The sequence below is a fragment of the Triticum aestivum genome, chromosome 5A, assembly GCF_018294505.1.
Source record: "Triticum aestivum cultivar Chinese Spring chromosome 5A, IWGSC CS RefSeq v2.1, whole genome shotgun sequence".
In the NCBI taxonomy this organism is placed as follows: domain Eukaryota; kingdom Viridiplantae; phylum Streptophyta; class Magnoliopsida; order Poales; family Poaceae; genus Triticum; species Triticum aestivum.
In genome coordinates this window covers 608,323,119-608,347,203 of record NC_057806.1, presented here as the reverse complement: position 1 = coordinate 608,347,203, position 24,085 = coordinate 608,323,119, and the positions used below count along the sequence as shown (strand labels likewise).

General features: G+C 47.0%; 3 protein-coding genes across 3 annotated transcripts; all 3 read right to left on the bottom strand.

The window, feature by feature from the left end:
* Window positions 1–12,508: 12,508 nt before the first annotated feature.
* On the bottom strand, window positions 12,509–13,327 carry LOC123107926 (protein app1). Its single transcript, XM_044529812.1, has one exon. The coding sequence runs from the start codon at window positions 13,212–13,214 to the stop codon at window positions 12,780–12,782; it is 435 nt and encodes a 144-aa protein (XP_044385747.1). The 5' UTR covers window positions 13,215–13,327; the 3' UTR covers window positions 12,509–12,779.
* A 2,727-nt stretch (window positions 13,328–16,054) lies between these two features.
* Window positions 16,055–16,835, bottom strand: LOC123107925 (protein PELPK1). The gene has a single exon (XM_044529811.1). The coding sequence runs from the start codon at window positions 16,747–16,749 to the stop codon at window positions 16,315–16,317; it is 435 nt and encodes a 144-aa protein (XP_044385746.1). The 5' UTR covers window positions 16,750–16,835; the 3' UTR covers window positions 16,055–16,314.
* A 5,857-nt stretch (window positions 16,836–22,692) lies between these two features.
* On the bottom strand, window positions 22,693–23,486 carry LOC123105282 (RNA-binding protein 12-like). The gene has a single exon (XM_044527320.1). The coding sequence runs from the start codon at window positions 23,403–23,405 to the stop codon at window positions 22,971–22,973; it is 435 nt and encodes a 144-aa protein (XP_044383255.1). The 5' UTR covers window positions 23,406–23,486; the 3' UTR covers window positions 22,693–22,970.
* Between the last annotated feature and the right edge of the window lie 599 nt (window positions 23,487–24,085).

The window sequence follows — 24,085 nt, the reverse complement described above, 5'->3', positions numbered from 1 at the left end:
TACTACGAGTGCGCTTCGTCCTTTGGTGTTGCGGCCGTTGCGTGGGAGCGATTCTGGTCTCATGATCGTTTGTCTTGGGAGAGGCGCGAGATTACTGCCGTTACTAGAGTCCCTCAGGATGTTTGCTTCTAGGTACAATACTAGCTGCTTGTATTATTGGGAGATTTCCATATTCTGAAGTAAGTCCATGCCGTAGCAGTAATGCCAAACTATGGTAATGTTCCTGCTGGCCAGGCTGCAGCGTATATGGCCCTCTGCAGATTATAATTGGATAATACTAATAGTTATGTGTTTGAGAGGTGAATTGATCCCAACACTGATGTGCTCATCACTTCAACCTAAGAACACACATTCAATAGATTGAGGAGTCTGTTTGGTGTGTTGGGTGGGGGAGGGGGGCAAGAAGAACATAGCAAACGTAACGAAACAAACGAAGTGCTGAACAATCACGAGAACAACCAAAAAGACACTTGAGAGAAATTACACCACGCAGATGGCTGAATCTTGATGAGATAGGTGGAAGTAGAGCAACGTCAACCCATAAGTAACGCGGAAGAGAGCCGGTGATCATCAACGCATGAACCGCCTCAAGAAGGTGACGATGCTTGCGCTCATCAACACCATAATTTGAACACGTGGACAAGAGAACTGAACAAGTGTGCCCTACTCAGCAAAGAATCCACGCAGCAAATGAGAGATATACTCACGAGCAGAATCTGCACGGAAGACATGGGCATGAGTGGAAAACTGAGTATGAACCATGGTGGAAAACTTCTTAGGGCGAGTGCTTTTGCTGGCTTTTTGGGCTTCCAGAATAAGCTGCCCCCTACCCAACTTATTCTAGAAACCCAATCAAATTTATTTTTAGAAGCCTATAAAAACCCAACCAAATTTATTTTGTTGGGTTTCTAGAATAAGCTAGGTAGGGCGCAACTTATTCCAGCTATTTCTAGAAGCCACCAAAAGAACTCTGTGTCAAGAGAAATGATCTATGGAGAATATAGTAGTGATGGCCTCCTTTCGAGGCAAAGGGAGCTGGACCCCAAACATCAGAGTGAACAAGATGGAAAGGACGTTGAGACACCGTCTCGCTATGAGGATAAAGTAATTGAACTTGTTTACCAAGCCGACAAACCTGATGGTCTAAAAACACGATGCTAAAGACAGATCCAAGAAGACCATGTCGAACTAGGGATGAGGGACGAGAGCCACACAAGTGACCGAGACGATGATGCCACAAAGAGCCGGTAGTCAAGGTAAAAGGGGTGAAGAGATTGATGGCGGTGGCAGAGGGAAGGTGAAGCCTGTCAAGCTCCTGGAGGCCTTAGGAGTTACAATGCCGAGGGCAAGCACCAAGTAGAGCACCCGTGTGACTGATCCTAATCCGAACAAGAGTCAAAGTCGAGATTGACTACAACCAGAGTCGACAATCTGATCACTTGAAATGAGCTACATGGTAAGTCAAGAAACTTGAGCAAAAGGAGCATGAAAAGAAAAGGTGCTAAGATTGTCTCGATGATCGATTGGGAGGGGAGTACCATCAGTAGTAAGAACATGAATAGGAGAATCTAGAGGTTTGAATGGAGGACAAACTAGAAGAATCATGAGTCATATGAAAAGATGCTACACAATCAAGGATCGATGGAAAATTTAGCTCTGACTTCGTAAAAAGTGGTATCAATATTGAAAGAATCAACAACAAAACTGTTGATGGAGAACTAAAAGAAGCATCTAGCAGACACTGAAATCTCGTAATCCCCAGCGTAGTCAGGGGTTCAACTGAAGCAGTAGGTAGGTGTCGAAGTCGTGCAATCTCCAGCGTGGTGAAGGACACCGCTGAAGTGGCCGACGTCGAATCACCAGAAGAGAAGTGCCCACCACCACCTGTGTAAGCCGCTAGAGGAAGCGATGTAGCACGACAAGCACCAAGCACGAAGGGAAGGCGCATGTCCGATGTAGTCGATGGAGTGATGTGCACCAACACTACTGATGAAAGCCGCGAGGGGAGTTTGTGTAGAGCGACCATCACCGTCAACAGAGGTCGCGAGAGGCGACACTATGGAGCCACCACCATAGCCTGCGGAAGGCACTGGGTGGGAGCAACGTCATAGGTGGAGGAGCATCAAGCATCGATGGACGACACATGTGTGAGATGGGGTTAGTGTAGGGTAAGCTTGAGAAACTATGTCCAATGAAGTCAACACACCTGTTTTTTGTTCCTTTACTCTTCTACAAAATTAGGTCCGTCTTACAAAACAAGGGAGCAAAAGAGCAAGGAAGAGCAGCGAATAGGGTACACGAGGTAGGGGCAAAGCCAGTCAGCAGGATGGGCTGCCGGGTCTGAGGTCTAGTGGCGAAGTCTGTCATTGAGGTCCTGCGTGTAGCAAGAGGGAGCTGATACCGTGACCTGCAACAAAGGACGTCTCGAAGATTGCGGTTGGAGCCAACTAGTTTGAGTTTGCGACAATGCGTGGCCTCTTGTAGTGGTAGGGCGCCGGCCTCTCGGAGATGGCGGCGAGGCGTTGACCTTCTATACATGGCGATGAGGCGCGACCTCTTGAAGATGTAGGCTAGATAGCCTACGGTGCGAGCACGACGGAGGTGGCCACAAGGGGCGAGCCTGATGGAGGCGGAGGTAAGGAGATCGGAAGGGCATGATGAGAGGGGCGACATGTGGGAATTTATTGGGGCGCGAGAGGCCCGGACAAGGAAGGTTTTTATCCTGATCTAGAGGCAGCGGAGCGATGACGATAGTCGTCGGGATAGACACCGACGCGGGTCAGGGAGGTGTGGTTGCACATGAGCGTACTAGCCTGAGAAAAATTGATCAAAAACTTGGGATCGATTTGAAGAGGAACGCGAGTTGTGTGTGAGGAAGAAATCCTAGGCTCTAATACCATGTTAGGAATATGCAACTTGTATTCCTAGTTGGACATAGACTAGAAGTACATGTGTGTTGCAATATGCAGAAAGCCCCTTGTATAATGGAAAAAATACAAAGGGTACACAACTATAATATATTACTCCAACATGTTGAACACTTTGGCACTGTGTTCCTTCCAAATGGTCTAGAATGCGAGCAACACTACTGACTCGAGTTCGTAGTGCACCGAAGGTGGCATTGTCGCCCGATGGCTAATCCACTAGTTGGAAAGGGAAACGCCGCTCCTTGGGGGCATTGGTGATGCTGAAGAGGCGAACACCAATTCTAGATTGATGTCGAGAAGGAACAACTGGTGAACATGTGTTGAGAAGTCTTTGGGGCACTTAAGCAGATGGTGTAGGCGACGTGGATGTCCATACAGTGGCGATGACGATGGTAAGTAGACCATAAAAGGTACCTCAAGATATCTGCCAACCGCGTTGTTGCAACCGCAATCCAAAGCCGAGCTTCATCATCGTGTCGTTGTCTCTATAAATTGTCGATCGTTGATGACCCAAGCGTTGTGTTCCTTCTAGATTGTCTAGATTGTGAGCAACAATGCTGGCTTGAGATCCTGGCGCACCAAAGATGGACTGGTTGCTCGACAACCAATCCACTAGTCGGAACGGGAAATGTCGGCCCCTGGTTGGGAGGGCAAGAGTGACACCAAAGAGGCGAGCAACGATTGCTAGATTGCTGCTGAGGAGCAACTGATGAACATGTGTTTGGCAGTCTCAGGGGCACTAGAGTAGAGGGGACATGCGACATGGTTGACAAGACCATGCTAATGATGACAGTCGATGGACCACAAACATTTGTGGGGAGTGAGCCACATGTGGATCTTGCATTTGATGGATGCCCACGCTTTCCACAACACTTTGTTGTGGGGGACGAGCTGGAGCCCATGAAGAACACACAATACGCGAAGTACTTGACGATGTATGTTTGCTTCCAAACTGGGTGATCTTCCTCCTCCTTGAGTACCAATATTGATTGGAGAGCCCACGTGCGAGGCTTGTTGGGCGGTGCTGATTAAGGTTAAGGCTCTCTTCAGTCGTCCTGCTTTTTACATCGCCATGCAGGTGGCTTAGGCAATGCAAAGGACGTCAAATTCATACCACTTATTATTACACTTTTACAACAGAGTTTAAGTGTTTGGGGGATTGGAATCACAACCATGCATGGGGCTCCTTGGCTCTTTAGGCACCATGCTATGGTAATTGAGGAGTATACTGGAATATGTCACCGTTATAACTCCGCATGTGTTTGGGCTCGGATCATGGGTCGATCGGACTTGAGAAGACGAGAAGACGAGCAATGGCTTCCAAGACAAGAGAAGACGAGAAGTGTTAGATGTGGAGCTTGGGCTAAATGGCGTTGAATATGAAAGTTTGTTTGAGTGCACGTCAAGGATAAATTGGAGAAGCCCCCTTTGAGGTTGTTAGGGAATGTTGAGCTAGGTAAACTGCCCAATTGTTCCCGGTGCTATATGAGAAGATGTTGCATTTTTGCGCAAATTATGATAAAATGTTATAGAACAATGCATGGATGGGGTTCATGATCCAAAGAAGTTTCAGTTTAGCGATTTTATGATGATGAGTCCATTGCTCAACCTCGTGGTAGCACTACTTGTGGAAGATGTGGCTGGGTAGTAGAGGCCAAGGTGGTCGTGGAGGGCAAGTTGGGGCATGCCTCGACCCGATGTATAAGGAGAAATATTATTTTCACCCTACGAATGGAAATACCGGTACATGCAATGTCAATGCAAACAATGTGAATGCAAACGGAGTGATTGCAGGCAACCATGCATCGGCCAAGGACCCTCCCTTGGCGCCAGGGGGAAGGAAAGTGCCAGGTCTTACAAAATACCATGAGGGGAAAACTGGGGCGAGCAACTCAGCTCAGGGCACCTCTTTGCAAGTTCAAGCGAAGAAATGGTAGAGGATGGCGGGTGTCCCGTCCAGATAGTGTTTTCATCGCTTCCATGTACCTCCCTTATACTCTCGTTTCCCGCTAATCTGGCTTGTCGTCCTTGCCTTGTTTGCGGGTTGTGTGACACGTACTTGATTCCGCATTCCACGTTCCCTTGTTGGGCGTCCCTGGCCTTGGCGACAGGTAGTGGCGTGCTCTTGGGCACTCTGCGTCCTTGCGTAAGACGGAGACGGTGCCGACTGCCCGTGCTCTTGCTCCACCGTTGGTGGTACTTGAGCTAGCAGCTATGGCGACAACCTGCATGGGAGCACGGGATGTAGGAACAAGGCAGCGCACAAAACAACTTGTAGACAGGAAAAGGATTCCCAATTGGACTAGCGGGTAGCGGAGAGTACGCGGGGGGTGTGGGGGAAGGGGTGAAAAAACTGTTGGGAGCGGATTGCCTTCGCCGTCAGCCGCCTTGTTGGACCCAGAGCTGAGGGGCAAGGGGATGACGATAGGGGAAGCAAGGAAGAGGGAAGACATAAGAGGGTTCTGGGAGGAGAGAGGCATCATCCACCACCCTACGCATGTGCGTCAGCCGTGGCAGTGGGTGGATCTGGTGTCTACACGCGAATCTACTACTCGGGTTGGCATGACGTGGTTGTTGTGGAGTGAGGTGGAAGAACTATTGTGCCGAGTGGGTTTGTTTGGTTGTCGGCAGTTGGGCATTTCTGCTGTGTGGCTCGCGTGCGAGTGAAATCATTAGAGCGGCAATATTGGATTTGGGGGAGTGTGTTTAGTGCAATTGTCGCATGTGCTGTGCTATAGATGAGGCTGTGATGCTTGTGTGGTTTTTGTGCTACTTTTCCTTGTAAATTGGCCTGCTTTGTTTGGTTTTCGATCCAATTTCCCTTATAAACCGAAGCACCCAAATCCTCAAGCTCATGGTGGATCAACAACACCGAGTTTGGAGAGATAGAAGTTGTGTGGTGCTCTAGTCTGGGCCTTCGTTAATAAATCGGTCAACATCGGAAGGCACATACTGAAGAGCAATAATTTGATCTTGCACACTGGAGCACACCAAGGAAGCATCAACACCAATATACTTGGTGAGCTCATGCTTCAAAAGGCCGCACACGATACTGATAGCACTTATACTATCTGATAAGAGAGTAGTAGGTGTAGTGATTGAAACACAAAATCCTCGAGCAGCCATCAAAGCCAAGTCACATCTACTGTAAAAATAGCAGTACCTCGCAACTTAGCCTCTACATTCGAACAAGAAAGTGTAGTATGTTTCTTCATCTTCCAGACAATGAGAAACCACCAAGAAAAACATTAAGTGGAAAGGGGTGACGAATTTGAGCGTGGGAAGAAGAGACGGCGAGAGAGTCTCATGAAGATCCATGCAATGAGAAAACCACGAAAACATAGTAAGCAGAAAGGGATCAATGAATGGGAAGAAGAGACCGCGAGAGTCCCATGAAGATATCGTAGAACACATATGTGGTGACTAGTGGATTGAAGTGGGAGGAGAGAAAAACTGACTGGATGTGGTGACTATGAACGGGATATGAAATGTGCGGACGAGTGATTTAAATACACAAGATTCCCAACAAGATGACGGTAGATGGGGCTAGGAGGGGAGGTTGCCGTTACTGTTGACGAAGCTCTGAGGAGGTGGCGCACGACTTGGTGTTCAAAATGGTTTCCTTCACAGTCAGACTTTAGACTAGGGCTTTTTACAGTGTGAATGTGGTCGCGCTAGAGGTCTACCATCTCTTGGAACGCTGCTGCTTTGAAGACTGACTTAAGAGCCCTGGAGTTGATCGTGTTGGAATTGGTCTTCGGGCTTTGTACTCGGTACAACCGGTCGAAGATTGCATGCTAGGAGTGCCACTCGCTCTCATTTTAGAAGAAAAAGTCATCTTGTCACGCGGTAGAAATTCCCATATTCACATGGGCTTCTTTGACGCACCTCGGCGTCCATTCTCCATAAATTTGTGGTATCCTTCAATTCTGTTCCTCCCGGGCTAGCAAATCCGATGTCTAAGCGCCGGCGAAGCTGCCATCTTGATGAGGCTGGTAATTGAACCTTGCAGTTGCTTTGCCGCTATTTGCCACCAGTTCTTCAACTTCTTGTGCCGCTCACACCGGCATGCCTCAACTCCCCCACAATTTTCACCTCCTTTTCCTTGCCGTTACCAAAGCCGGATGGATGAAGTGGCGCCAAGCTTCTGGCATTCTCTGTGACAAGAGGGTGCCACAAAAGCTAAAAGGCAAGTTCTACAGGACGGCGGTTCGACCCGCAATGTTGTATGGCGCTGAGTGTTGGCCGACTAAAAGGCGACATGTTCAACAGTTAGGTGTGGTGAAGATGCGTGTGTTGAGATGGATGTGTGGCCACACGAGGAAGGATCGAGTCCGGAATGATGATATACGGGATAGAGTTGGGGTAGCACCAATTGAAGAGAAGCTTGTCCAACATCGTCTGTGATGGTTTGGGCATATTCAGCGCAGGCCTCCGGAAGCTCCAGTGCATAGCGGACGGCTAAAGCGTGCGGAGAATGTCAAGAGAGGTCGGGGTAGACCGAATTTGACATGGGAGGAGTTCGTTAAGAGAGACCTGAAGGATTGGAGTATCACCAAAGAATTAGTTATGGACAGGGGTGCGTGGAAGCTTGCTATCCATGTGCCAGAGCCATGAGTTGGTCGCGAGATCTTATGGGTTTCACCTCTAGCCTACCCCAATTTGTTTGGGACTAAAGGCTTTGTTGTTGTTGTTCCTTGCTGTTACCTCCATTTATTTTTCACCCTGCCCCAATTTACTGGTTTTATGTTAATCTCTCTCATTCCCGATTCTTCTTCTTGGCTTATGTATGCTCTCACTTTCCTCCCTCCCCTACAACTCCAGTTTTGAGATTTTGCTCAACAACTTCCTTCTGATCACTAATCTCTGGTTTTGGTCAGAATTTGTTGATTGTATGTGCCCTTTTGTTCTGCTAGAGAATTGAATTTGTATGCTCGGTTTTATTGTGTTATGCAAGGTGCTTCTATCAAGTTAAATGGATGCACTGATATGTTGGTGCTTCCACAATGTAGATTTAGACAATGTAGAAGTTATTCACATGTTCTTTCCAGCTGTATCTGCATAGGTAGCCATCTTGTAGAATTTGGTATACATTCCACTCTTGTTCTTTTCCGAACATAATTCATATATAGAAAACCAATATTGTCAGCTACGTGCCCTGAATAATCCCCTATGCTCTTAGAATTATTTCTTATCTTTGTGATTTATTAGGTAACATAATTCTAGGACATATGATTGTTATTGAACCTTAGGTCAATTAAGTTCCTGGCCACCACCTTTGGTTTCCTCTGTTTGATGCCTGAAAGCAGATGTGGCATCAATTCTCCATTTTCTGAATACAAAACATTAAGAAACAGACTGGAGTGAGGGACAAGGAACAGACACTTGATGTGCCTGCTGGGAAGGCAATTACAAAGGAATTAGTGGTCTGCTGTCCTCCTTAGTCCTTTGAATGATTCATTTTCTTTTGGCATGCAATAACATGACTAATGCCGACACATCTCCATTGTGGGTTTTATATTTTCACTAACCATGTCAAGTTTCCCCCTCATTGGAGTAACTACTTAAGGAATCTGTTAACCGGTTCATGGCTTCTGTAGCAAGAAAGAAGACAAATCTTGATTTCTTTATGAAGGGGTGGAAGGTATATTTCTGTATTTAAGAGTTTACTTATTGATACAGTTTATCAATAGGATCTATTGACAGTCTCTTATGAACGCCTTTGGTGGTAACTATTTATGGGTAATGAACTATTACTTGTGATGCAAGTACCATAACTTATTCCCATCATAGGATATGTTTAAACATCTTGAGCGAATACTCCATACATGTTGAAGCTTTAAGCCTCTTGTTTGCCACGTTGTTTAGGTATCAAGAGCCTTTTCTTTTGAAGGCATTGGCTTTTATGGATTTTATGTATGCCTTCAAAGAGGATTTTATGTATTTCTTTATTCTGGATTTTATGTATGTCTGTTGTGATGTTAGATACAGATTGATTCAAAAGGCTTCAGCTGCGGATTTGTTGGTGGTCTATTTTAGCTGGGGTGACCAGTTGGTTTGCAGACAACGATGGTTTGGCCCCGTTCCCCGTTCTTTATATGAAGTGCTACTTTGCTTTTCTGATTTGGAAACTTGATTCTTTTAATTCAAGGATTCTGCTGATGGTTGAGCAAGTAGGTGGGAACGTCGCATGGTGTGCGCTGCACATTCCGGCAGTATTCAATTCTTCCTCGAAAGCCGCCGTCATCTTGGCTGTGCTGTTCGAGGACGAGAAGTCAAGGCCCAAGCATAGTTGCCATGTTTCCGGTACGATGGGAACGAGGAACGGGAACGAGGGACGAGAGTCGGAGGCTAGAAAAAATAGGGTACAACGGGGGTATACATCTCTAGAACGATTTTTCTAAAGCGGAAACGCGATCCAATCAATTCCGGTACTATGAATCCGGTACGATACCATGGAACGAGGAACGTGAATCTTTACTAGTTGGTCATCTCCCGTCGATCCATGAAGACTAAAATAAATCATCTCCTTCCCAATGGAAAATTTATTAGCAGCCTTGAAGTAATTGGAGAGCAGAACGAGGAGTTATTTAGGGGAGTGGAAATGAACGGGGCAGAGAGTAAAACGAGGAGTTCCTGATTGATATGGCTGACCTTTTGCTTACTCGATCGATTCAAGAACCAAGACTGTCGAGTCGCCGAACCTGAATCGACGATCCGGCTGCGGAAACGCTGAATCCACATCGAATCGTACCGAATCGACCCTCGTTCCCGAATCTGATTCTGGGTCGATGAATCCGGATCGAGGGACGGCCCACCGTTCCCCGTTTCCGGCTACTATGGGCCCAAAGCCGTTGCGGCAGTTGTTGCCCTGGTGGCGACATTCATCCAGCGCTGATGTGTGATAAACTGTCCAGAACCTCACTAGACGCCGCTGGAGTGGATTAGATAAATTTGTCGCTTCCATCCAGAATAGTTACTTTATGTGGACTGCGTCTGGGCCTTTTGGTTAAATGCCGGCAGTATAGTTATCCTGTCACACTGTATGGAAGACCGCAGCTGGCAAAGGGAGAACACCCAAGACAATACACTAAGATTTACAGTACTGTATGTTATTATGGAGTGTTCAGTGTGGAGTAACACAACGCAACTGTATCGTTTTCTATTTCTGTTTTTGCAAATCTCACATTGGTCTGTAAGAATAATAGCACGAATTAGTACTATTTTGGGACGTGCTTGCTACAATGTCGGAACTGAGTGATGCCGCATGCCTAAAGGTATGGGCCGAGTGAGTAGGGAGTGTAGGACATGCCACCGTTTTCTCTGTCGCAACTGTTGCTTACCCTCTATTTTTCTGTTCCTGTGATCAATCTGTCCAGCGACATTTCTGGAGTAAAACCATGCAAATGCAGCGGGATCTTGTTGTAAATTTCTTTAAAGGTTAGCTGCAATATATGCCTGAACTTGCAGTGTCAGTTTTTGTTTGGGGGATAACAATGTCCTCCATGGGCTTGGATGCATTTGATTACCTTGGTTTTTTATCGTTTGATTACCTTGACTCTGCATAGCCGAGTACATGAAGTTCTTTGAATACAGTTGGGCCGGCCGGATTGTAGCGTAGGCCTTTTTTTGTGAACTTTATTAGGTAGAGTCAGCCTTGCTAGCATATAAAAAATGGTCTTCCATCTCAACGGGCAACCATGGCATCGAGAAGAAACACAAAGAAACAGGGTTTTTATTTTTTGAGTCTAAACACCCATGAGATGCCTTTGTGTCATGCCGCAGGGATCACATTAGTTCTTCTCTCATTTTCAAAGTATATACAGAATGGCTAGAAACATATTACCTCCACCACCACTTTTTCCACATCTCAATGCAGTCTTTTGTCAATGGATGGATGTGATAACTCGTGTACCGCTTGCGCAGGTACAAATGCATTTCCCAAGAATGTTTGTGTTTATTTTTTGGTTTTTAAAAGTGTTTTAGTAATTTATCTTTGTCATTTAATTTTTCATTCTTTTTTTGTTTATCATGCGTGGAAATAAATTGCACATTTTCACTTTTTGGGTGCAATTAACTTTTTTTTGTGCATTTGCGTTTTGTTGGGTGCAGATACACTTTCATATGGTTCAATTATATTGTCCGCAACAAAAAAATTGTACTTTTATATTTTGTTTCAATATTTTGTTGCACTTTTATATCTGTGCAACTACACCTTTTGTGCAATTACACTCATGCAATTTGAACTGTTTTTTTGTAATTGTAGTTTTTGGTGCAATTGTACGTTTTTTAGAGATGTTTTCCTTTTGCGGGATTAGAGATGATTTTCCGAGCACCTGGAAGGGAAGAGATGATATAACATCACTCGTTAACTCAGTTATATGCATGACAAGTATAACTCAGCGTAAGAGCATCTCTAATAGGCACGCCAATTGCGCGGCGCACTAAATTTTTTTTACAACATCGAAATAGCATTTTAGCACGCGCATAAGGGTGGTTGCTTTACCAGATGCTGCAAAATTTAGCATGTCGCTATAGTGCTTCACCAGGCGCCGCAAAATCCAGCGCGCGTGACCTGATAAAACGATGCTAATTTAAATAAAACTAGATAAAAATTGAAACAACACATACGACAAAAATATGAAACAACACATGGTTCAAATCCATAGCATAGTTCAAGCCCCAAACAAAAGCTAGTTCATAGGATGCTAAATAAAAGTAGATAAAACTACTACTTGTCCTCCTCGGTGATGTAGTCCGACGACGTAAACGCGTCGAGCCACTGAGGATCTTCATCGTCTCAGGTCGACGCAGGTCCCAGCTCGACGCATATCCCAGCTCGATCTAGGCTTCCACCAGTTCCTTCCTCGCACGCTTGTCCGCCCGACGCATGGCTCGCTCTGCCATCCTCTGCGCCGTGTACTCGTTCGTGGCAGCGACATCCTGCGAGAAGCACTCGGGCCACACCGCCAGGGCGTGCTCGTCTGCCTCGTCGATGAGGAGGCCGCGCTCCCGCCTCCGCTGGAGGCGGCGATCCTTGTTGGTGATTAGTCGTGGGGGAGGCGTGAGTTCCTGCGCCTGCTCGCGCGTCCGCACATCGGAGAAGTTCATCTGCGCCTGTGGCCTCCTGAGGTGCCACGCCAGCGCGTCGTACGCGCGGGCGGCCTCGAATGTTCCGAGCCCGAGGCGTGTATCGCCAGAGCGTTCTCCGCGTAATACACGCTGGAGGGGTGGAGGCGGACGTCGTGGAAGCCCGAGCTGCTTCGGGGGCGCGGCGGCATGGCGGGGGAGACGGCGGGGCGGCAGTGAGGCGCGGGAGAAGGCACGGCGGCGGCGGGGCGCTGGAAGAGGCGAGGAAGAAGGCGCGGCGGTAGGGAAATCATGGCGGTTGGCGGGTACTGGCGCACGGCTTTTAACCAGTACGCTAGGCGTCGCACCGCGCGCTGCCGCTTTTCCCTGCTGGAGCGCCTCGCGCGGCCTCTCGCGCGCCAAGCTGGCGGTTTATCCAGCACACGCCTGATATTTCGTGCGCCTGTTTGGAGATGCTCTAAATAGAAATTTCTATGTGGGAAAAACACAAATACCGTAAATAGTAATTTGTATTTAAGAAGATCAAGAAATACATACAATGGGACAAAACCCTCAACATTCAAACACTACAAATACATATACTACTGAGACGTAAAAAAAGGGCAAGAATTACTGACACTGTGATACATCGCATATAAAAGACCAAGCTTGCATGTAAGAAAATGTACGTCGTGTCCACGGAGTGACCTGGCGCTACTCTCACACGAAATGGAGCCCTATCGTAGACGTGGACAGGGCGAGAGCACCGCCGCGAGGACGTGCCTACGCTGACGGGGGTGGTGCCGCGAACGGCATAGGCACATTCACATTCGGGACGAACGGCAACAGCGGCAGCGTCACCTTGGGCACGACAATGGCGGGCATTGGCGCCATCGTCACCTGCGGCACGGTGGGTAGGGTGACCTTGGGCATGGGCGGCAGGACCGCCTTGGGCACGACGATGGCGGGCATGGGCGGCAGCATCACCTGCGGCACGGTGGGGAGAGTGACCGACGGCACGGGCGGCATCAGGGTGACCGTGTCCGTGGGCACGGCAGGCAAGGTCGGCACGGCCGGCAGGCCAGGGACGGCGCTAGCAGCCGGAGCGGCACCCGCCAGCGTCGTGCCGGCCAGGTTGCGGGCGGCGTGGCACGTGCTGCCGGCGAGGAGGAGCGCGCACGCCATGATCACGGCCAACATGCTCGCGTTGGAAGCCATATATATAGCTAGAATTAGCGAAGGTACTGTTGAGAGACGGTTTTCTGTCTCGTGTGTAGCAGGTGACTGCAAGATGTTGCTTCTGCGCTGCTGCGATGTATGAACATGGGTCAATGCCTGGCAATTTATACAGTTCAAAGTGATCGTGTGATTAGGTCGGTTGTTGGCCAGATTCAGGATGCCTGTGCCTGCGTCGTCAGTCCAAAAAGGGAGGTGCTTTGTGTGGTCGAGATAGCTAGGGGATAGCTACAATTTTCTGGGTTTAGGTGAAGAGCTGGCCGACGCTGCAGCTTCGATTTGCTCAACCGTCTTTGATTATTCGTACCATCATTTCTCAACAGCATCAGTCACACGTTCTCGAGCGAAGGCGCACTGACAGAGACGGTATCCTCGTGGACGTTGGAGCCGTCCCAGTCACCTGAGCGGCCGCCGCGCGCCATGGGCTTGGTCATTCGGCGGCGGTGCGAGGTGGCTGCGCGAGGTCGAAGCTGCGGCGATGCGGGGAAGTCCGACGACGGCAGACGGTGGTTGTGCTCCGGCGGCGACGTGGGGGGGGGGGGGGGGGGGAGTGCGCGTGCGTTCCACCACACCCTCCTCCCCTCTCTTATAGGCTGTGGCGGCGGAACCGAGGGGGCGAAACGTGGGGGAACGTGGGATTAACTGTGCCCACTTCTCCCACGCCCCCGCACCTTCCGCGCCATAACGGCGCGGAGTTACTGCGCCCCAAAAGGGCAACCGTCAGCCTCGGCCGCAACGGATCCGCGCGCGCGCCGGGGTCCTATAGTGGCGGGCCCGGGCCTGCGGCGACGTCCCATCGCGCGCGTGGGCTGGCAGGCTGGCCTGTTCTGCTGGCGCCGCGTGGCAAATGAGCAACGGGCGGCAAGCCTACCACCCGGCTGGCAAGCCACCCGGCCTCTACTTCAACATTTTGAATTTGCCAGTCAGCCGGCCGCTCCATGGGCGGTTCCTAGCAGTCGGCGTTTCCAGAAGGCGGACGAAGCAAGATTACCAGATACTCGGAGAAGGAAGCTGCTCAGGCTCCCTGACTTTCAGCCGCGACACCCCACCAGTTTTTGGGACTACTATCGGAGTAAATAACCACGGGTAGCCTCATCAGCTCTCCATGATATTTCAAGACATCGGGACCGACTGCGCCCTCACACCTCGCGGACGAAAGGCCGACCCTTCGGGCCGTCTGGTCCGACGGCCGGCTGCCAGGAGACGGCGCGCCCCCAATAGACGCCCCCATGGGGCTGGCATCTAGCAGGCGGCCCCGTGCCACCTCAAAGTTTGCACCCATTTATAGCAATTAGACGGGGCGTGGCTACAGTACAACCTGCCACCCCGAATCTAGGGCTGAGCGTGGCCATAGTACGGGCGTACCAAGCGGACACCCCTCACCCGGCGGGGCACTGTTTCCATGCAGCCCGTGACATCACCTACGATGTAGGGAGCCACGCTCCCACGATGGGCGGTTGGTACGGCCCGCAGGCGGCGGGCCCTACCTGTCCACGAGCCATCAGAAGGCGGCGAACCCCAATAAGGCGGCGTCAAGGGCTGGCCGACTCCTAGCAGGCGGCCCTCCCTTCCCTCAAAGTTTGTGTGCCATTAACCAGATGAGACGGGGTATGGCTATAGTGAGCGCCCGCCAGGTGGCGGGACTGTAGCCACGCTCCCCCCCCCCCCCGACAAAGCCTCCATCATTAGTAGCAAGGCTACAGTATAAAGCGATCAGCAAGACCCGCAAGCGGCGGGCCCGGCCTGTCGGTCGAGTACACTACAGCCGGCGGGATCCACCAAGAGGTGGGCCCTAGCAGCCGGAGGAGAAGCCGGCGCCCAGAGACGCTGACGGCCGGGTCCTACACCCGGCCGGATTACCATTGTACCCTTGGGGGTAGGCCTATATAAACCCCTCGGGCTTCCCCATGCAAGGGGTTTCAGAATCCTAGCCATTACACACACACCTGTAGAAGGAGAAGTTAGGGCTAGCCTTGCTCTTCCTCCTCCTCTAGCCGAAACAGCTCAAGGAGCAATCTTGTAGCTACTCTATTGACGATAGTCATCATGCGAAGACCCTGCAGAGCAGGACTAGAGGTGTTATCTCCACGGAGAGCCCCGAACCTGGGAAAGATTCGCAGGCGTATGCGGTCTCGCTCACTCCCGCCTCTAGAGCCCGGCGATGTACTCTTGTCCCTCTTCATGATTAGCCACCTCCTGACATATGTTGCTACATATTCCCGACAGTTGAACTATAAAAAGTTGGATTTAGGACAAACCGAGAACATCAAGTAATTTGGTAAAGAATGTTAGTTACCCTACGAAAGAAAGTAAAGAATGTTTGTGTTTGTTTTTCCAAAAGAGTTTTAGTTATTCATCTTGGGCACCTATTATTTTCTTTCTTTTGTAGTTATTTTTGTCTACCGGGTATGGAAATAAATTGTCCATTTCAGTTATTGGGAGCAATTATAATTTTTGTCTGCAATAAAAATCTTTTGTGCATTTGCGCCTTTTTGTGCAGTTACACATTTGTATGGTTCAACCGTATTTATTCTTTTGGGCAACTACACCTTTTGCATTGTACTTTTATTTTGTGCAATTACACTCTCTTATGCAATTTGCACTATTTTGTGTAATTTTGCCTTTTGGAGTAATTGCGCTACTTTGTGCAACTTGCATTTTATTTTTGTAATTCACAATTTCTTTGGCTGGCTCAAAAAGAGCTAAATGACCTCTCTTTTACTGTATTTTGGAGCACCTGACAGGAAAGTGAAAATTGTACCCTCACCCATAGTTTTTTTTTACGGATCCTGTTATTAGAGTTATAAAAGACAAAGATAGCATACGGTAAATAGTGTGTATTTAAGAAGATCAAGAAATACATACAATGGGACAAAACCCTCAACATTCAAACACTACCAATACATATACTACTGAGACGTAAAAAAAAGCAAGAATTACTGATACTGTGATACATCGCATACAAAACACCGAGCTTCCATGTAAGGAAATGTACGCCATGTCCACGGAGTGACCTGACGCCACACTCAGATGAACGGCGCCCTATCGTGGACAGGGCAAGAGCACCGCCGCGTGGGTGCGTCTACGCTGACGGGGGTGGTGCCGCGAACGGCATAGGCACGTTCACATTCGGGATGAATGGCAACGGCGGCAGGGTCACCTTGGGCACAACAATCGCGGGCATCGGCGCCATCGTCACCTGCGGCACGGTGGGGAGGGTGACCTTGGGCATGGGCGGCAGGACCGCCTTGGGCACGACGATGGAGGGCATGGGCGGTAGTGTCACCTGCGGCACCGTTGGTAGGGTGACGGACGGCATGGGTGGCATCAGGGTGACCGTGTCCGTGGGCACGGCAGGCAAGGTCGGCATGGCCGGCAGGCCAGGGACGGCGCTAGCAGCCGGAGCGGCAGCCGCCGGCGTAGTGTCGGCCAGGTTGCGGGCGGCGTGGCACATGCTGCCGGCGAGGAGGAGCGCGCACGCCATGATCACGGCCAACATGCTCGCGTTGGAAGCCATATCGCTAGAACTAGCGAAGGAGAACTGTTGAGAGATGGTTCTCTCTCTCTCTTTTGTGTAGCAGGTGACTGCAAGATGTTGCTTGTGCTCTGCTGCGTTGTATGAACATGGGTCAATGGCTGGAAATTTATACAGTTCGAAGTGATCGTGTGATTAGGTCGGTTGTTGGGCAGATTCAGAATGTCTGTGCGTGCGTCGTCAGTCCAAAAAGGGAGGTGCTTTGTGTGGTCGAGGTACGTAGAGGTGGTAGCTACAATTTTCTTGGTTTAGGTGAAGAGCTGGCCGGCTCTGCAGCTTCGATTTGCTCAACCGTCTATGATTATTCGTACCATCATATCGTCATTCGAAACTACTACACACACGACAATTCCAATGAACGACACGAGGACGATAGCTAATCCAACCGCTGGAGATGTTTTGCCTTGGACTCTGATGGTGGGATATGTCATATCGTCTGCATGTCGTCCGGCCAGTGTCGTGCATGTAGCACTGCTGTTCTCAACTGCCTTAGTCACACGTCCTCGCGCGAAGGTGCATTGACGGTATTGTATATCTTCAAAACACAGTGCCATTCGTGGGATTGACTTGTAGAATCTGCTGGTAGCATCATAGATTTTCATGCTACGGGAGTGTCTCTAGTTGCAAGTCACTGGTCGATTGTATCGTACCTGCTTCACTCTGTTTTCCTACTTTCTTTTCCAAACGCACGGCATTTTTACCCTTTCTATATAGATTTTGTTTGGAGGACAGGGTGTTGACCCGTTGGTTGGGCAGCTGAGGTTGCTGCCAGCCCACCCAAGTTCAAGTCTTGGCACGGACGCGCGGTGCTGACGGAGTTTCTCCTATAAAGAAAAACCAACGAGGGTTAGCCCTTGGATTGGTCCCATTTTTTATATAGATTTTGTTTTAAAAAATTGTTTTCAGTTTATTATGGAAAACTAGGTACAAAGGATACAAATGAGACCAAACCCATTAAAACTTTTTTTTTTGCGGGTGAATAACTTGTATTACTCAACTCATAGAATAAAATCATCAGTAAAACAATGGCACCACAGGGCCATGCCCATTCTCGAGACACCATGACCACACCCGCTCCTGCCGACGGGGCGGCAGACATCACAAAAGCACGTCGAACACACGTGCACAAACCAACAGCGACCCACTCTATTTCTTTAGGAAGACTCGGAGTTTCGAAATTTTCCTTGTCGCATCCATTGTCAATGGACGACTTGGCCAAGAGGAATAAGCATGTAGGTTTGCTAAAACCAATGCAAATGATTTTGAATAAAAGACTGTTAATCTTCCTGCTATCAGATTTGCACTTATATTCAAGTTGCTCTGTGTTTTTAATTGATCTGCATTTATTCGAGTTGTTGTTTATTTTTGAGAAAAACATGAGGAACTAGCAGGCGGATTTGCTAAAATCCAGGTGGCTGTTATGCAATTAGATTTGAGTTTGTTGTGTGCTTTGAGAAAAATAATTTGAAAAGCGTGCAAACCTACTGGGCCTTGAATCTGCAATCTGCCACTTCCTTTGAGTATGCTCACCGATTGAACTCTGGATCTGTAAGAAAAACTTATTGGGCTTTGACACCGCCAACTGCCAGTTTGGTCAGTAAGCCATTACCATCAAGCTACATTGTTTGCTCGAAAATAAAATAAATCAAGCTGCATTGTTATTTGCTGACGGAGTTTCTCCTATAAAGAAAAGCCAACGAGGGTTGGTCTCATTTTTTTATATAGATTTTGTTTTAAAAAATTGTTTTCAGTTTATTACGGAAAACTAGGTAAAAAGGGATACAAATGAGACCAAACCCACTAAAACTTTTTTTTGCGGGTGAATAACTTGTTATTACTCAACTCATAGAATAAAATCATCAGTAAAACAATGGCACCACAGGGCCATGCCCATTCTCGAGACACCATGACCACACCCGCTCCTGCCGACGGGGCGGCAGACATCACAAAAGCACGTCGAACACACGTGCACAAACCAACAGCGACCCACTCTATTTCTTTAGGAAGACTCGGAGTTTCGAAATTTTCCTTGTCGCATCCATTGTCAATGGACGACTTGGCCAGGAGGAATAAGCATGTAGGTTTGCTAAAACCAATGTCAATGATTTTGAATAAAAGACTGTTAATCTTTCTGCTGTCAGATTTGCACTTATATTCAAGTTGCTCTGTGTTTTTAATTGATCTGCATTTATTCGAGTTGTTCTTTATTTTTGAGAAAAACATGAGGAACTAGCAGGCGGATTTGCTAAAATCGAGGTGGCTGTTATGCAATTAGGTTTGAGTTTGTTGTGTGCTTTGAGAAAAATAATTTGAAAAGCGTGCAAACCTACTGGGCCTTGAATCTGCAATCTGCCACTTCCTTTGAGTATGCTCACCGATTGAACTCTGAATCTGTAAGAAAAACTTATTGGGCTTTGACACCGCCAACTGCCAGTTTGGTCAGTAAGCCATTACCATCAAGCTACATTGTTTGCTCGAAAATAAAATAAATCAAGCTGCATTGTTATTTGCTGACAGAGTTTCTCCTATAAAGAAAAGCCCACGAGGGTTGGTCTCATTTTTTTATATAGATTTTGTTTTAAAAAATTGTTTTCAGTTTATTGCGAAAAACTAGGTAAAAAGGGATACAAATGAGACCAAACCCACTAAAACTTTTTTTTGCAGGTGAATAACTTGTAATTACTCAACTCATAGAATAAAATCATCAGTAAAACAATGGCACCACAGGGCCATGCCCATTCTCGAGACACCATGACCACACCCGCTCCTGCCGACGGGGCGACAGACATCACAAAAGCACGTCGAACACACGTGCACAAACCAACAGCGACCCACTCTATTTCTTTAGGAAGACTCGGAGTTTTGAAATTTTCCTTGTCGCATCCATTGTCAATGGACGACTTGGCCAGGAGGAATAAGCATGTAGGTTTGCTAAAACCAATGCGAATGATTTTGAATAAAAGACTGTTAATCTTCCTGCTGTCAGATTTGCACTTATATTCAAGTTGCTCTATGTTTTTAATTGATCTGCATTTATTCGAGTTGTTCTTTATTTCTGAGAAAAACATGAGGAACTAGCAGGCGGATTTGCTAAAATCCAGGTGGCTGTTATGCAATTAGATTTGAGTTTGTTGTGTGCTTTGAGAAAAATAATTTGAAAAGCGTGCAAACCTACTGGGCCTTGAATCTGCAATCTGCCACTTCCTTTGAGTATGCTCACCGATTGAACTCTGAATCTGTAAGAAAATAACTTATTGGGCTTTGACACCGCTAACTGCCAGTTTGGTCAGTAAGCCCTTACCATCAAGCTACATTGTTTGCTCGAAAATAAAATAAATCAAGCTGCATTGTTATTTGCTGACAGAGTTTCTCCTATAAAGAAAAGCCAATGAGGGTTGGTCTCATTTTTTATATAGATTTTGTTTTAAAAAATTGTTTTCAGTTTATTACGGAAAACTAGGTAAAAAGGTATACAAATGAGACCAAACCCACTAAAACTTTTTTTGCGGGTGAATAACTTGTAATTACTCAACTCATAGAATAAAATCATCAGTAAAACAATGGCACCACAGGGCCATGCCCATTCTCGAGACACCATGACCACACCCGCTCCTGCCGACGGGGCGGCAGACATCACAAAAGCACGTCGAACACACGTGCACAAACTAACAGCGACCCACTCTATTTCTTTAGGAAGACTCAGAGTTTCGAAATTTTCCTTGTCGCATCCATTGTCAATGGACGACTTGGCCAGGAGGAATAAGCATGTAGGTTTGCTAAAACCAATGCGAATGATTTTGAATAAAAGACTGTTAATCTTCCTGCTGTCAGATTTTCACTTATATTCAAGTTGCTCTGTGTTTTTAATTGATCTACATTTATTCGAGTTGTTCTTTATTTTTGAGAAAAACATGAGGAACTAGCAGGCGGATTTGCTAAAATCCAGGTGGCTGTTATGCAATTAGATTTGAATTTGTTGTGTGCTTTGAGAAAAATAATTTGAAAAGCGTGCAAACCTACTGGGCCTTGAATCTGCAATCTGCCACTTCCTTTGAGTATGCTCACCGATTGAACTCTGAATCTGTAAGAAAAACTTATTGGGCTTTGACACCGCCAACTGCCAGTTTGGTCAGTAAGCCATTACCATCAAGCTACATTGTTTGCTTGAAAATAAAATAAATCAAGCTGCATTGTTATTTGCTGATGGAGTTTCTCCTATAAAGAAAAACCAACGAGGGTTGGTCTCATTTTTTTATATAGATTTTGTTTTAAAAAATTGTTTTGAGTTTATTACGGAAAACTAGGTAAAAAGGGATACAAATGAGACCAAACCCACAAACTTTTTTTTGCGGGTGAATAACTTGTAATTACTCAACTCATAGAATAAAATCATCAGTAAAACAATGGCACCACAGGGCCATGCCCATTCTCGAGACACCATGACCACACCCGCTCCTGCCGACGGGGCGGCAGACATCACAAAAGCGCGTCGAACACACGTGCACAAACCAACAGTGACCCACTCTATTTCTTTAGGAAGACTCGGAGTTTCGAAATTTTCCTTGTCGCATCCATTGTCAATGGACGACTTGGTCAAGAGGAATAAGCATGTAGGTTTGCTAAAACCAATGCGAATGATTTTGAATAAAAGACTGTTAATCTTCCTGCTGTCAGATTTGCACTTATTTTCAAGTTGCTCTGTGTTTTTAATTGATCTGCATTTATTTGAGTTGTTCTTTATTTTTGAGAAAAACATGAGGAACTAGCAGGCGGATTTGCTAAAATCCAGGTGGCTGTTATGCAATTAGATTTGAGTTTGTTGTGTGCTTTGAGAAAAATAATTTGAAAAGCGTGCGAACCTACTGGGCCTTGAATCTGCAATCTGCCACTTCCTTTGAGTATGCTCACCGATTGAACTCTGAATCTGTAAGAAAAACTTATTGGGCTTTGACACCGCCAACTGCCAGTTTGGTCAGTAAGCCCTTACCATCAAGCTACATTGTTTGCTTGAAAATAAAATAAATCAAGCTGCATTGTTATTTTCTCCCGTTCCAGCTTGTTTCAAGTATTAGCTTTATCCTAAGTCAATTTTTTTTAACTTTGAATAAGCTTAGATAAAAATATATTAACATCTACATCACCAAATTAGTTTCATTAGATTGTTCACAAAATATATTTGCATACTATATCTACTTGATTACAGCCTATTTGATATTCTAAATCTTAGCATACTTTTCAATATACTTGATTATAGTAAACATTAAAAAGGTTGATTTAGAATAAAACGAGAACATCAAGTAATTTGGAACCGAGGAAGTACTACTAATGTTTGTTTCCCCTACAAAAGAAATATATGAATGTTTGTGTTTATTTTTGTTTCCAAATGGGTTTCACTAATTTATCTTTGGCACCTATATTTTTTCTATCTTTTGTAGTTGTTTTCGTCTATCGTGTATGGGAATAAATTGTCCATCTTCAGTTTTAAGGTGCAAATCTAGTTTTTGTAAGCAATTAAAATCTTGTGTGCATTTGCGCTTTCGGTGAAGTTACACTATTGTATGGTTCAATCATTTTTATATTTTGGCGCAACTTTTGTATAATTGTACTTTTATTTTAGTGCAATTGCATTTTTTGTAATTACTCTCCCTTATGCAATTTGCACTATTTCGTGTTATCATCCCTTTTGTTGTAATTGCACTACTTTGTGCAATTTGCAACTTTTCAGTCACATTTTTTGGGGTGCAATTGCACTTTTAAATTTTTGGGCAATTCACTATTACTTTTGGTGCAGGAAAAAATAAACAAAATTCCTAATGGTTAGCTCAGAAAGAGCTAGATGACCTCTCTTATATTTTGCAGCACCTCAGAGGACTGAGACAATTGTACAATCACTCATTATTTGAGTTATAAAAGACAAAGATAACATATCTGAAATAGTAAATTGTATTTAAGAAGATCAAGAAATACATACAATGGGACAAAATTCTCAACATTCAAACACTACCAATACATATACTCTGGGACGTAAAAGAAAGGCAACAATTACTGATACTGTGAAATCTGTGATACATCGCATATAAAACACCAAGCTTGCATGCAAGAAAATGTACGTCGTGTCCACGGAGTGACCTGGCGCCACTCTCACACGAACGGCACCCTATCGTAGATGTGGACAGGGCGACAGCACCGTTGCGTGGACGTGCCTACGCTGACGGGGGCGGCGCCGCGAACGGCATAGGCACGTTCACAGTCGGGACGAACGGCAAGGGCGGCAGCGTCACCTTGGGAATGACAATAGCGGGCATCGGCGCCATGGTCACCTGCGGCACGGTGGGGAGGGTGACCTTGGGCATGGGCGGCAGGACCGCCTTGGGCACGACGATGGAGGGCATGGGCGGCAGTGTCACCTGCGGCACCGTGGGTAGGGTGACGGACGGCATGGGTGGCATCAGGGTGACCGTGTCCGTGGGCACGGCAGGCAAGGTCGGCACGGCCGGCAGGCCAGGGACGGCGCTAGCAGCCGGAGCGGCAGCCGCGGGGGTCGTGTCGGCCAGGTTGCGAGCGGCGTTGCAGGTGCTGCCGGCCAGGAGGAGCGCGCACGCCATGATCATGGCCAACATGCTCGCGCTGGAAGCCATGGCTAGAGCTAGCGGTTGTACTAGTCAGAGATAGTATTCTCTCGTACGTGTGCGGTGTGCTGGTTGCAAGATGTTGCTTCTGCTCTGCTGCGATGTATGAACATGGGTCAATGCCTGGCAATTTATATCCCCGGGTAAACGTTGTGATTAGGACATTAGGTTGGTTGTTGGCCAGATTGAGAGTGTTTGTGCGAGCGTCGTCAATCCAAAAAGGGTAGCGCTTTGTGTTGTGTGGTCGAGGTAGCTAGGGCCTAGGTGATAGCTACAATTTTCTGTGTATAGGTGAGGAGGGGAGCTGGCCGGCGCTGCAGCTTCGATCTGCTCAACCGTTTCGTTCCTGCCATCATTTTTCAACTGGCGTCGTCATGGTGCCTCGCGAAGGTGCCCTTGCTCTGGCAGTACTGCACTACTGTGTATCTTCGGCGTATATACAGTTTGGATATTTCTCCAAGCTCCAAGGTGAAATCGGCACCACTGTCTCATTCGCGAATAAGATGACAAAATGTATATATCAATGTGCCATAGTTGATCAAATAATCAACTGTAATATGTGGTTAGATGATTAGAAGCGTTGTTGCACCCTCAGCTCACTAGAGATCAAACCCTAGATTTGACACATGTGTATCTCGTAAAGATCGATTATTCTTTCGGTGGGAGAGGCGACCTACACACAAGGCCTT

Bases quoted from the DNA above. Each gene is read 5' to 3' on its own strand.
- LOC123107925 (XM_044529811.1), bottom strand. From the start codon at position 16,749: ATGGCTTCCAACGCGAGCATGTTGGCCGTGATCATGGCGTGCGCGCTC.
- LOC123105282 (XM_044527320.1), bottom strand. From the start codon at position 23,405: ATGGCTTCCAGCGCGAGCATGTTGGCCATGATCATGGCGTGCGCGCTC.
- LOC123107926 (XM_044529812.1), bottom strand. From the start codon at position 13,214: ATGGCTTCCAACGCGAGCATGTTGGCCGTGATCATGGCGTGCGCGCTC.